This window comes from Arachis ipaensis, chromosome B5, assembly GCF_059453495.1.
Source record: "Arachis ipaensis isolate K30076 ecotype BB chromosome B5, ASM5945349v1, whole genome shotgun sequence".
NCBI lineage: Eukaryota > Viridiplantae > Streptophyta > Magnoliopsida > Fabales > Fabaceae > Arachis > Arachis ipaensis.
This window is the reverse complement of record NC_142440.1, coordinates 135451167-135464981: the sequence shown is the minus strand read 5'-3', so window position 1 is coordinate 135464981 and position 13815 is coordinate 135451167. Positions and strand designations below refer to the sequence as shown.

General features: G+C 37.1%; 2 protein-coding genes across 2 annotated transcripts; both read right to left on the bottom strand.

Moving 5' to 3' along the window:
• Positions 1–1204: 1204 nt before the first annotated feature.
• LOC107641047 (uncharacterized) lies at positions 1205–2706 on the bottom strand. Its single transcript, XM_016344556.1, has 2 exons — positions 2197–2706; positions 1205–2089 (listed from the first exon to the last, which is right to left on the bottom strand). Exons 1-2 carry the CDS (start codon positions 2704–2706, stop codon positions 1205–1207), a joined length of 1395 nt encoding a protein of 464 aa, XP_016200042.1.
• A 722-nt stretch (positions 2707–3428) lies between these two features.
• Positions 3429–4466, bottom strand: LOC107641046 (uncharacterized). The gene has a single exon (XM_016344555.2). It carries the CDS (start codon positions 4464–4466, stop codon positions 3429–3431), a length of 1038 nt encoding a protein of 345 aa, XP_016200041.2.
• Between the last annotated feature and the right edge of the window lie 9349 nt (positions 4467–13815).

Genomic DNA, 13815 nt, shown 5'->3' with positions numbered 1-13815 from the left:
GTGAACAAATAATCGGTTGCATTTGTTTGATTTGGGCGTCCGGCCTCGTTAAAACCCTCCTTAGGTAAAATCCATTTTGGGAAAAAAACCTCTAGGGGGAAAAAGAGTACCTTCATTCACAAAATGTACAATTTTATGATCTATACAACTTTAGTGAAGAGATGTTCCAATTCTCTGAAATTGGATTGCCTTGTAATGTTTGTAGTTGGTAAGCCCCCATTCCGAGCACTCTGGATACTCGGAATGGGCCCTCCCAGTTTGCGGCGAGCTTTCCATGTGATGGAGGTCGTCTGGCTTCTTCTGTTCATCTGAGGACTAATTCACCCTCCTCAAATGTCCTTGGCACCACTTTTTTAATGGAGGCGATTTCCCGGTCCTCTTCTGTGAGGTCAAGCTCGGCATTTCTTGCGTTTATGTTATGTTGTTCGTTGTATAGGTCGGTTCTTAGTGTGGGGACTCCGACCTCTACCAGGATTAATGCTTCCGACCCATAGACTTGCTTGAAGGGTGTTTCGCCCGTTGTTGTTTGTATTATGGTGTTGTAACTCCACAATACTTCTGGTATTAGCTCCGCCCATTCTCCTTTTGCATTATCAAGCTTTTTCTTTATTGCCTGCAGTATAACTCGGTTAGCAGCTTCGGCTTGCCCATTGGTTTGTGGGTGTTCGACCGAGCCAAAATGGTGTTGAATATTAAAATTTTTTAGAAATGAGCCGAGCTTGTTATCTGTAAATTGCCTACCATTGTTTGATATTATTTCCTTTGGTATTCCGAATCGACATATGATGTTTTTCCAAATGAAAGATCGTACCTTTTTGGCTGTTATTCTTGCTAATGACTATGCTTCTATCCATTTTGAGAAATAGTCTATTGATACTAGGAGAAATTTTACCTGTCCTGGAGCTATTGGGAATGGGCCGAGAATATCGAGACCCCATCTGTGGAAAGGCCAGCTTACCTCCATGCTGTGTAATACCTCGGCAGGCTTCGTAGAGATGGCGGCATGCTTTTGGCTTTTGTCACATGTTTTGACCTTCGTTATGCAATCCCTTTTCATGGTCGGCCAATAATATCCTGTTCGGACGATCTTGGCTGCGAGAGCTCGTCCCCCGATGTGGTTCCCACATACGCCCTTGTGAATTTCGTGCATCACCTCTTTTGCCTCATCTCTATTTAGGCATTTTAGTAATGGTTGTGAGAAACCTCACCTATATAGGTCACCTGCTATGTTTGTGTAGAGGCTTGCTTTTCGTCTGAAGTGTTGCGGATTGAGCTCGTCTCTGGGCACAGTACCTGTATTGATGTACTCAAGGAAGGGTGTTCTCCAGTCGCGGAGGTGGTTAATACTTGTTATAGATAATGTTTCAATGCTTGGTTTCTTAAGTGTGAGTTGTGATAATGCCGATGCTTGTGTGTCTGCCCTAGTGGATGCAAGTTTAGATAATACGTCTGCTCTGACATTCTTTTCTCTATGTACATGCGGAATAATGAATGTGCTAAATTTTGAAATGAGATCCTTTGCTATGAGCCAGTATCGCTCAAGCAAGGGATCTTTTACCTGGAATTCTCCTCGGATTTGTTGTACCACCAAGAGGGAATCACAATGTGCTGTCAGGCTTTGTACTTGGAGGCTTAGGGCGAGCTTGAGTCCTGCTATGAGTGCCTCATATTCGGCCTGATTGTTGCTTGCTGGGAAGTGAAACTGGAGAGATTGCTCGGCCACCACTTTGTCTCCCTCTTTCAGGATTATCCCAGCTCCGCTTCCCTCTCGGCTGGATGCCCCATCAACGTGTAACTCCCAGTGTTTATTGAGCCGTTCGGGGTTAGTTCCGAAATAAAGTCTGCTAGGATCTGTGCTTTCAAGGCCGACCTTGGTTGATATTGGATATCGAATTCCGAGAGCTCGATGGACCATTTGTTCAGACGCCCAGCCAACTCTGGTTTTGTCAGTATTTGTCTCAATGGCTGGTTTGTCCTTATTATTATCGTGTGGCTTTGGAAGTAGTACCTGAGTCTTCTTGCTGTTATTACAAGTGTTAAAGCTAGCTGTTCTATCCTTGGATACCTTTGCTCCGTTGATTGCATGACTCTACTAACGAAGTATACTGGTTGTTATAGTTTTCCTGTCTCAATGACTAGAGCCGAGCTTATAGAATGATTAGAAACAGATAAATATAAATATAAAGGTTTACCGACTTCAGGTCTTTGCAGCACGGGTGGTGATGATAGAATGGTTTTGAGCTTGGTGAACGCTTTCTCGCACTCTTCTGTCCATTGAAACTTCTTATTCTTTGATATTGTTTGGAAGAAATGATATGATCGGCTTGACGCTACTGGTAAGAACCGAGATAATGCCGCTACCTTTCCTGCTAATTGTTGTACCTCTTTTATTGTTTTAGGGCTCACCATGTTAAGTATTACCTCACATTTCTTAGGGTTAGCTTCAATTCCTCGTGAGGTCAGCATGAATATAAGGAATTTACCTCCTTGTACTCCGAAGGTACATTTCTCTGGGTTGAGTCTCATGTTGTATGCTCGGATCTGTTCAAATATTTCCCTGAGATCGTCGCAGTGTGACTTTTCTTGTGTGGTCTTGGCGACCATATCGTCCACGTAGATTTCCATGTTCCGACCTATTTGATGTCGGAACACCTTGTCCATCAGACGTTGGTAAGTTGCACCTGCATTCTTTAAACCAAATGGCATTACTCTATAACAAAAATTTCCATGCTCATTATGAATGCTGTCTTGCTTTGGTCTTCTGGATGCATGGGGATCTGGTTGTAGCAAAAGTATGCATCCATGAAGCTCAAACTTTTGAAACCCGATGCACTGTCTACGAGTTTATCAATGTAGGGTAAAGGGTAAGCATCTTTAGGACATGCCTTATTTAAATCTGTAAAGTCGACGCACATGCGCCATTTACCTAAATTTTTTCTTACCATTACCATGTTTGAGAGCCATGTGGTGAATCTGATTTCTTTGATGAAGTTAGCTTGAAGGAGCTTTCTTGTTTCTTCTAGGGCTGTCTTTGATTTTTCTGCCCCAAGATTCCTCTTCTTTTGAGCTATAGGATGGCTTGTTTTGTCAGTGGCGAGCTTATGGCAAATAATGTTTGGGTCTATGCCTGGCATGTCTGCTGGGGTCCAGGCAAATAAGTCGGCGTTGTCTTGCAGTACCTCTATGAGCTCCGATCTTTCTTTTCCCTATAGTGCTTGACCGATGTATGTGACTTGCCCTGGATTTGATGTTAGTAGGACTTTCTGGAGCTCGTTTGCGGGTTGAGGCCTTTCTTGAGTGTCCACTCGAGGGTCCAGTTCCGCTAGGGACAGTACCTCATTTGTGTTGTGAATTGCTTTGACCTCTTTTTGGAATTCTTTTTCTGGAGCCGATTTCTTGAGACTTGCATTGTAGCATTGCCGAGCTTGTTAGCAATCTGAATGTAGTGTTGCTATCTTTCCGTCCTGTGCCTGGAATTTGACACATAGATGAAAAGTTGAAACTACTGCCCTGAACATGTTCAGGGTGGGTCTTCCGAGGATAATATTATAAGGACTAGGGAAATCAACTATAAGATATTGTATGTCAATAGTGCGCGACAATGGGTGGTTCTCCATCATCATTTTTAACCATATGTAACCCTTGATAGGCACTCTTTCTCCAGAGAATCCAACCAATTCTCCGAATGAGGATTGTATGAGTCTTTCAGATATTTTCATTTTTAGAAAAGTAGTATAAAAAAGAACATCGGCATTACTATCTGGGTCCAGAAGGACCTTTTTTACCAATAGCTCGCCTGTTTGAATGGAAATTACCACTGGGTCGTTTGAGTGTGGTGCGGCCGAGCGTATTTCCTCCTGGTTGAAAGTGATTTCTAGATCGGGTACGTCCTTCTTGTTGTGTGGTGTTGTTGCTTCGATTGCCAGCATTGCGCGGTAGCTGCGTTTTCTTGCCGAAGTTGTTTCGCCTCCCCCGGCGAATCCTCCGGATATGCAGTTTATAACCCCTTTAGGTGGGGTGTTGTTTGTCCACTTATTGGCTTCCTTGTTTCCCGAGATTTGTTGACGCTCTTCTTTGTCTCTGTCGCCGTCTTTATGTTTCCTTCCTTCGATGTACTTATTTAGGAGTCCTTGCCGAGCTAATCTTTCCAATAGATCTTTGGCTATGACGCATTCATCAGTTGTGTGCCCGTACTTCTGGTGGAAGGCACAGTGCTTGCTTTTATCAACAAATCTTTGGTCTTGATAGCTCCCAGCCCTTGCTGGTGGTTTTATGATTTTAGCGTTGAGTATTTCTTTGATTATCTTCTCCCTTCTTGTGTTGAATCTGGTGTAGTTGTCGAATTTTGGGGTGGGCTTGAATGGTTTGCCGAGCTCTTTGTTGTTCACCGTCCTTGGCATCCTGTCTTCCTCTCTTTGAGGTTTTCTTTCTGTTTTGTTGGCTTCACGGAGTTCTTCAATCTCCATTTGTCCAGCTGCTTTTTCTTGGAATTCCTCTAATGTCTTCGGCTTGGTGACTGCGATCGTCTCTCTGAATTTTCCGGGTCAGAGGCCGGCCTTGAGGGCATGCAGGTGGACGGCAGGATCCAGATCGGATATTTCCATTGTTGCTTCTGCAAATCTGGTAAGGTATTCTTTCAGGCTTTCTTGGGGACCTTGGCGTATGGTGCCGAGGTAATCGGATCCGTGTACGTATATCCGAGCTGCAGCGAAGTAGTCTATGAAGGATTTCGCCAGTTCTTCAAAGGAAGAGATCGAACCTGTAGGTAACTTTGAAAACTAGAGTAACGCAGCGCTGTCGAGATAGGTAGGGAAAGCTCTACAAAGGACAGGTTTATTGTTAGGGCCATTGAAAAATATCATAGATTGAAATTTCTTAATATGAGCCCGGGGGTCACCAATCCCCTTATATGGCTCAAGTGAAGAAGGTAGCGTAAAGTTCTTTGGCATCTGGTAGTTGGTGATTTCTTCCGATAAAGGATTGTCCAAGGTAAGCTTCTCTTTTGGTGGGTTGACACTTAGTAGGTCTGTATTGCCTTTGGTCGGGCCCTTTTCGTCATGCTTACTGGCGCTGTTCTGGGCGGACAGTTCAGCAAGTCGTTTGACTTCTGCTTGTAGTTCGGCCATCTGAGCCAAAAGTTCGGCTTGAGTGAGCTGGTGAACTCCGTTGTCGGCCATGTTTAATAGGCTGGAGAAACCTGTGTAAAAGAGAAAAAATAAAGTGCGATATATAAAGAATAGTGGGGTTAGATTAACTGCTTTGGGCCCCTCGGTGGGCGCCAAATGTTCCGTTCGGGTCTAGCCGAGGTATATCTCTCCCAGCGAGGTCGCTTATCTGTTGGAGGAGCTATATGTCGTCCGAAAGATAGCCTTCAGGAATAACCTCGGCGCGATGAAACACGGTGGCGGGAGCACGTGCAAAAAGCACTCCGACGCTCAAGTAAGTATGAGAACTATATGAGAAGAGAATAATGAATTAGAGTGAGTTTTGTGACCTGTTTTTCCTGAGCTATTGGGTTCAGTTTTATAGGTGAACGAAGTGCCTTGCTTGTTCCGATAATAGTGGCTTGGATAGTGAGTTCCGTTGCTATTGGTAACGGCTAGTGGATAGTGTTTGACTTGTGCACAGTTTTAGTCAAGTGGTTACTTCAGATATGGTTGTTCGTTTTTGAACTTTATGGTCAGTCTCAACTCTGATCTTATCTCTGAGTTTGTGGGGTACACATCAATTATAATAACTAATAAAACCAAATTAAGACAAATTCTTGCTGATTTTTTTATCTCTCTAATATAACCGAGGCATATATATATATATATATATATATATATATATGTATGTATGAAATTAGGTTGCAAAAATTATGAATGTATCACACGTGTTATTTGTTGCAATAGAAAAAACTCCTTATTGGCCCATCTAAATTTTCGCAAGTTGCGAAAATTAAAGAAAATAATTTATTTAATTTTTTTGTATTTTTTTTTGTAGATTAGAAAAAAATTTTTATTGGTCACTTTTTCTTTACACTTATTTTTTGTAGAATGCGAAAATATAATTTTATATAATAAACTCATCTATAAATAAAGTATTCTAATAGTTTTCACATAATGAGAAGTGTGATACATTCATGAAGCCTAAATTTCTCCCCTTTGTTATGTGTTCTTTATCAAAGTCTTAGTTTTGGAGGTTCTTTAGGTGAAAGTGACAAACAATGAAAGGTAGTGTAAACTTGTGAATGTATCGTAATAGTGAGGTTTTACCATATGTACAAGAAGGTATTTTCTTTTGTTATTCAATGCACTATGATGTCTGCGGCGCTACAAAGCGGTCTTTGTGAGAGCATCGAAAGAAATATTTCAAAAATGGTGAGCAATATATAATACAGGAACCCTGTGTTAATATTTTGCGGGATGATATAGTTTCAAACCATGCCCATTATTGATGAAACAAGTATGCAACAGATGTTTCAGATTCATTATCATACTCGAGCTCATTAGCCGGTGATAGAATTATTTGTTGAGTTTGAGAAAACGGTTGCGACTAAGGTTGAATACAGGTCAAATCAGTATGAAAGGAGGGAATTGAGCTGTGATGAAAATAATAGCAATAGCGAAGAGGAGTTTGAAGCCAATTACGAAGTCATTGATGAACCCGAGGAAGATGTTGACGAAGAAATGGATGCCGTCATGCAAAATGCAGTAAGTGCAAGTGCTACCTAACATGCTTTTGGTGTGCCATCATTTATGCGTGCTCTAGATCTTGAAGCCGTGTATGCACCAAAATTTTTTGAGTATTTAAATCCCGATATGTGGTGACTAGGGGTGTTCAAAACCGATCCGGACCAAACAAAAAAAAAAATCAAAAACTGAATAAACCGAAAAAAAAATTTGCTGTTTTTATTGCGGTTTGGTTCGATTTTCGATTCTGACAGTGAAAATCCGAACCGAACCGGTAAGGTTAAAAAATCCTAAAAAAACCAAGCCCCCCTCCCATTCCCATACCCCCCAAATGAATGTGAGTACGTGACCTAACCTAACCCCCAAATGAACCCCCACGCCCCACCCCCCAAATGAAACCTAGCTGCTACCTTCTCAGCTCTCACAGCCTCGCTCTCTACACCTCCCAGCATCGGCGAGAGACCCTTCCTCCCAGCACCTCGCAGCGCCGCCAAAGCCTTCCTCCCAGTGCCGCCGAATCTTTCCTACCGCTGTTTCCAGGACCTCCTCACGGACAGAGTAGCCCAGCACACAGCCAGCCACAGCCAACGCCCAGCAGCCCAGCACCACCCTCGCAACTCGCAAGTCGCACCCAGCACCACCCACTCACCCAGCACTACCATCACAAGTCACAAGTCGCAAGTCGCACAGCACCACGCCACCCAAGTAGCGTTCTGGCCACCCACAACACAACACCTCCCACCCAGCCACTGATTCAAGTCAGATAATGGAGCCCGAGCCACCGAGTCAGCTATGTAATTTGACTAAAATTGCTGTTCTGTTGAATTGCTGAAACTGCTTTCTGGGTTGTTCATATTGAAATTACTGTTCATACTGAAATTACTGGGTTGTTCATACTGAAATTACTATTCATACTGAATTACTAAAACTGCTTCTGGGTTGTTCATACTGAATTACTGAAATTGCGATTCTATTTGTTGTTCATACTGAAATTATTGTTCTGTTTGTTGTTATCTGATAATATCCGAAAACTTGATCTGAAACTGTTTCTGGTTTATTATTATTATTAGTTATTTTGGAAAAATAAAAAATTACTTTTGAACTGATTTAGTATGATTTATTACTTTTGTTTCCAATTCTATATATATGGGGAATCGGTTTGTTAGCAGCAGGACAAAGTAGCACAATTACAAGAACATATGCAGGACAATTCATAACTGAAGGGTTTTTGAAGCTAAATATAAAGAAATGGTTAAGGTCATTGATTACTAGAAGTTGTGCTATTGTTCCAACAATGATAGCTGCTATACCTTTTAATACATCAAAGAGTTCATTGCATACTATGAATGAATAGGTCAATGTGGTTCAGTTAATTCAGATTTTGTTTGCACTCATTCCACTGCTTACATTGGTGTCTAAAAAATAGGTCATAGGAACTTTTAGAATAGGCCCTATTGTAGAGGTAAGCTTTGTTTGCATTCTATCTTTTGTAGAATTGATTTTGATCTATACTGATTATGTTTGATAATTCGTCTAAAAGTGATTTCTTCCTTCGAAAAAATAAATGATTCTAAATATATCATGTCATATGAATATAAAAAATCAGTCACCAATTAAATCACTTTATTTGTGTTTGTCGATTTTAATGTTATGACTTTGTGAAATAGTATGGTAGTATTTTTTTAATTGATTGAAAATACCAAACAAACCAAACCAAACCAAACCGATTTTAATTGGTTTGGTTAGGTTCGGATGACTTCGATAAAAAAATCGAACCAAATCGAACCGCAGTTTAATTAGACGATTGGATCGGATGACTTTTCTCTCAAAAATCGAACCAAAGCGAACACCCCTAGTGATGTCATCATATCTTTTTTTGTAATACCTCTGGACAAGAAAAACAATTACCTCCGTATGAGTTATTTTCCAGAAAGATTAATCCATATGATTATCTATTTTAATGCATGCAAAGATCTTTTCACGAAAAATCATATATAATTGAATTCCAATTCCTTGGCAATTCAATTTCTCCTTAATTAAGTAATTGCAATTCCTTGGTCAACCAATTAAGAAAAGAGGTTTAGCATAATTCTGATTTAATTTTAAATAATATTCAAAAGTATTTCTAGTTCAAATTATATGTCATATATTCAAAACTAGTCCTAAACAGTTGAGAATTATGAGAATGAAAAAGTTGCACACTCTTTAAAATACTATTCCTAGTCAATTTAAAAAGTCATAAAAAAGAGTTCTCAAGCTAATTTCGATATTAAATTTTCTAAAGTAATAATAGATTTCAAAATAGAATTAGAATATTTTCCAATATTTCTAACCTTTAAAGAATGAAGAACGAAAACTCAATCTTAAAAATAGATCAATGCAAAACTTCAAAATAAAATAAAATACTTAGATTTATAATCTATGAAAAAGTAAACAGAAGAGAAGAAGAAGGTGTGGTATCGGATCTGAAGATCCTCCTCCGGATGTCTCTCTCTTGTGAACCTTGTTCACTTATTTATATCCTAAGTTCTATCTAGAATTCAAATTAAAAAACTAAATCTAATCTTATCTTTGGAAAGAAAAGATAACTAAAACAATGATGCAAATTTAGATTAAACTAACACCTAATCTTTCTAGAAGAGTTAAAAACCACTAATCACAAAAATTCTTGAGAGTTTTGATTCAAAGCAAGTCCCTGGGAGTTGGAGTTAGCCTTGGCATTTAATTTGGGACCCCAGCATTGCATGCCACCTTCTTATGGGCTTCGAAGGCGCTACATCCCACTCCTGGTGTTACACGCCAACTTGGTTCTTGCTTGAAGGCGTTACACACCCTTTCTGGCGTTACGCGCTACTTCCTTGGTCTCTGGGGTGTTAAACGGCAATAGTGGCATTAAACGCCAACTTGCTTGGCTTCTTGGGAGGCATTGCACGCCACCTTTGGGTACTATTTTTGCAACGAAAAAGATGATGGTCGTGCGTAGCTCAAACTAAACGTTCATTATAGACATATGTATATCATTCTGAAACTTTAGATGTTAGCTTTCTAACGTCATTGGAACTGTCTCATTTGAATCTCTGTAGCTCAAGTTATGATCACTTGAGTATGAAAAAGTCAAGATTGACAATATTTGCAAATTACTCTAGTTGTAAATTTTCTTGAAAATGTAACCTGAATTCACAATAATCCTAAAACAACTCCAAATTTATGACTAGTTACGAAAATATCATTTAAAACATAAAAATATAAAAAAAACTTTAATATAAATAATAAGAAAACATATATAAAAATCACTAAAGATGCCAAGGCATCAACGCTTGCATTGATCGAGAAGAACACCAACTCTAGTATGATACTACGAAGTAGCATCTCCTGTATCGATCACTACTCTCTTTCTAGGCAAATGACTTTTTGCGCCCTTGAACTACCTCCCTAGGAGTAATCTATGTGGCAACGTCCTCATGTCCAACCCAACCAAAACCACAATTATATAAACACATGAAAGACCAAACGACTCCATCTAACGATAACTACACCTAAATGATGCCTTACTTGGCATGTGCACAACTTGCCAAGTCTCCTTGGGCTGACGGTACTTCTGTATAACATAACAACAGCCATGTTCACCTTCTTTGCGGTCCACAATGTAATATCGAACTACCATTTTAAGGAACTCGCAAAATCTATAGAGCATATCACAGGTATAGTGTGTTGCAACCGACTTCTCGATCTCTGGAAACTAAGTTTGAAGCACGAGCATTCCATAACAGGACCTGAAATCAAGTTCTTCCTCCCTGTCTCTCAAAAAATCAACACATCTCTAAAAATTGGTCTTAAAATCCAACATTCCATATCTACTCTCCATGAAGTTCCCTAACTTAGCATGAAGTGATTCGCATTGAGATGTTGTCCTTATGTTAGCAAAGAATTTGCCCCTGATGTAGGCGATGGACCAAGACAACTTCTTTCTATATAGGTCCCTTACCCACTCAACTTTTCTAACACCGCATTCGTCAATCATCGCCTCCCACTGCATCTCAAATTCAGCAACCTATACATCAACGAGCATGCATTGTTTGAACAACTATTTGAACCGCGACTGTGATACATTAGCCATAACATTTCTTAGAAGATGCAAGGCACAGAGTCTATGCCGAGCTTCTAGAAACACTTGCATAATAACCAATCGCATTGTAGGATCCTCATCAGTGATAACTGCCTTTAGGGCCTTGCTCCCCATGCAATTAAGAAAGTTGTTCAAAAACCCATTTGTAGAAATCCTAGGACTCACAAGACACTATTGCTGTTCCAAAGACACATGTTTGTTTGTGATAATGAACTCCTGACAAAATAATAATGGGAAAATTGTACTTGTTCCTCTCATATGTCGTTTCAAAGGCCAGCACATCCCCAAATACTCCATAATCTTATTGGTTGCGTCCATCGCTCCATATTAGGTCAACATTCATTCCCTTTCCCAAACCTGATATCTCCAAAACATCTTTTCATCATCTCTAATAGCTCACTGAAAGAACCTAAGCACAGCATTAACTTCCCTATTCTGCAATGCACGTTGCTTCTGAACCTCATTGTGCATATCTTACTTCGTAAACCTAACTAGATTGAATCCTCCAACCTGCATTACAAACAATTTGGTATATCTTAGAGATGCTTATTTTAACTTGCCTCAACATGTTCATCTGCGCAATTTCAACATCAGACATACTCTGATGAGCTAGCAAATATCTTACGAATCTCTCGGCGAGTAAAGTTTGATTGTGATCATTGAGAAATCTTTCAACGCACCACCTCTCATTAGCAGTATTCCGCTTGATCCTCATCTCTGCTAGACGTCCGCACCTAGTAATGAGCTTGTGCTCCCGCTTTCTATCGAACTTCTCCAACCACTTCTTGTGCCTGAACCCATCCCTGCTGCACACAAAATTATATCTAACCACCTCTCCTTTGGTATTTTTTACCCTTTTACTCTTCCGAATAGTAAAACCTTTTACTCTACTATAACCAGCATAGAATTCCTTTGATTCTCCCGGGATACTGAATATTATATGTATGAAATTATGAATGTTATGAGTATGAAATTATGGATGTTATTAATATAAAATTTTGGATGTTATGTGTACTTTACCTAACTATGAATGTTATGTGTATGAACTTCTGGATGTTATTTTTATGAATAAATGTATAAATTGAATACATTAATTTAGGTATTTGACATTTTTTAAAATCTAATTATAGTAAAATTTGAAAATATATATGAATCAAAATAAATCATTTTCACTTTGAAAAACATGAAACAAATTTTTAAATTATCGAAGACAGTGATTTAAAAAATTATACGTTGATTTAGATGTATAATGTCTTCAAAAAAAATATTAAAATATTTTGAATCATGATTTATTAGTGCATATGTAAAATAATTTGAAATATATAATAAAATATAATTTAGAATTGAATAATATTAATTATAAAAATATATTAATTATAAAAATTATGTTTATGAATATATAGATGTTACATAATAAATAAAAAATATGCTTTTGTTATTATAATATAAATTAAATATCATAAATATAAATTATGTGTATTCATTTAATAAGAATATAAACTAAATGTATTTACTTATAATATGTTATTTAATAGGGTCGTACTATGGTATAGATGCTATTTGGTACAGATATTCCATCAGCTTTAATAGCATATTAACACATGGCATTGGTAGATATAGATCTTGATAGGGCTTGGATAATAGCTATGGCTAAGCTAAGCCTGATGAATAGAAATGGTAACTACTAAACTTGTAAAATGGATTTTAGCAGCAATTGATCACCGAATTGGGTATCCAAAAAAATAAAAATGAACTTGAAGTGATTTTGATTTTGATAATAAGAACAAAAAAAATGAAATCCATCTTTATAGTAGAGCATTTCAGTTCAATTAAATAATTTTTTTTAAAATTAGTTCAATTAATTTTATGCTTTTGCTAAAATATAGAAGATTTTAGTTTATATTGTTATAGAAGAAATGCACACAATGATTTATTAAATTAAACGTATTAAAAATTATTTTTATTAATCAATACTTTAAGGTTCACTAATGGTACTAATTTATTAATAATTTATAAATAATTTTTTTAATTAGTTTAATAATATTAAAAATCAAATATCAAACTACCTTGCGAGTAAATTCAAAAACTAAATTCTTGTTAATATCTATTAATCTAACCAAATAATTTATTAATTTATAAATAAAGTTTAAAAAATTATAATGATGACACCTAAGTAAATAATTCCCAAACTCAATATATGAGCGTCATGTCAACATTTTAAATTAATTCAATAATATTAAAAATAAAAATTAAATTTTTAACAACTTTGTTAATAAATTCAAAAACTAAATCCTTGTTAATATCTAACAACCTAACCAAATAATTTATTGTTTATTAATTTGTAAATAAAGTTTCAAAAATTTCTAACGACGATACCTAAAAAAATAATCCCCAAACTCAACATATGAGTGCTATGTCACCAAAAGAACTTTTTATTTGTATTACTACTAGTGTTAAACCCGTGCGATACACACTTATATTTTAATTTGTCGTCTTCGTCCAGAATTAGAACCTTGAGACCACTACAACTTTTAACTCTTGACAAAATAACGTAAAATTGTCCATGGGTGAACACTGATTTTGGCAAATAAAGCCCTACATGTGATAATAATTGAAATAATAACCACCTAAGCAAAACAACTTAAAATTTAAAAAATAACAACCTAAACAAATAACTTAAATTTAAAAAATAACAATCTAAGCAAATAATAATTTATAATTTATAAATAAAATTTTAAAAATTCAAAAGAGTAATATGAAAATAAATTAAAATTAAAAAGTAACAACCTAAGCAAATAACTTCAAAATTTTGAAAATAGCAACTTAAGCAAATAAAATTTATAATTTTTAAAAATTTCTAGTGACGACACCTAAGCAAATAATTAGTTCAACAATATTAAAAACTAAATACGTAACAACCTAAAAAAAACATAATTTAAAATTTAAAAAATAAACACTTAAGCAAATAATAATTTATAATTTATAAATAAAATTCTAAAAATTTATAATAACAAC

Excerpts from the sequence above, each read along its gene's own strand:
- LOC107641047 (XM_016344556.1), bottom strand. The coding sequence starts at position 2,706 with ATGCCATTTGGTTTAAAGAATGCAGGTGCAACTTACCAACGTCTGATG. Across the intron at positions 2,090-2,196 it reads CCGTGCTGCAAAGACCTGAA|AGTCATGCAATCAACGGAGC; the intron begins GTCGGTAAACCT and ends CTTCGTTAGTAG.
- LOC107641046 (XM_016344555.2), bottom strand. The coding sequence starts at position 4,466 with ATGGAGATTGAAGAACTCCGTGAAGCCAACAAAACAGAAAGAAAACCT.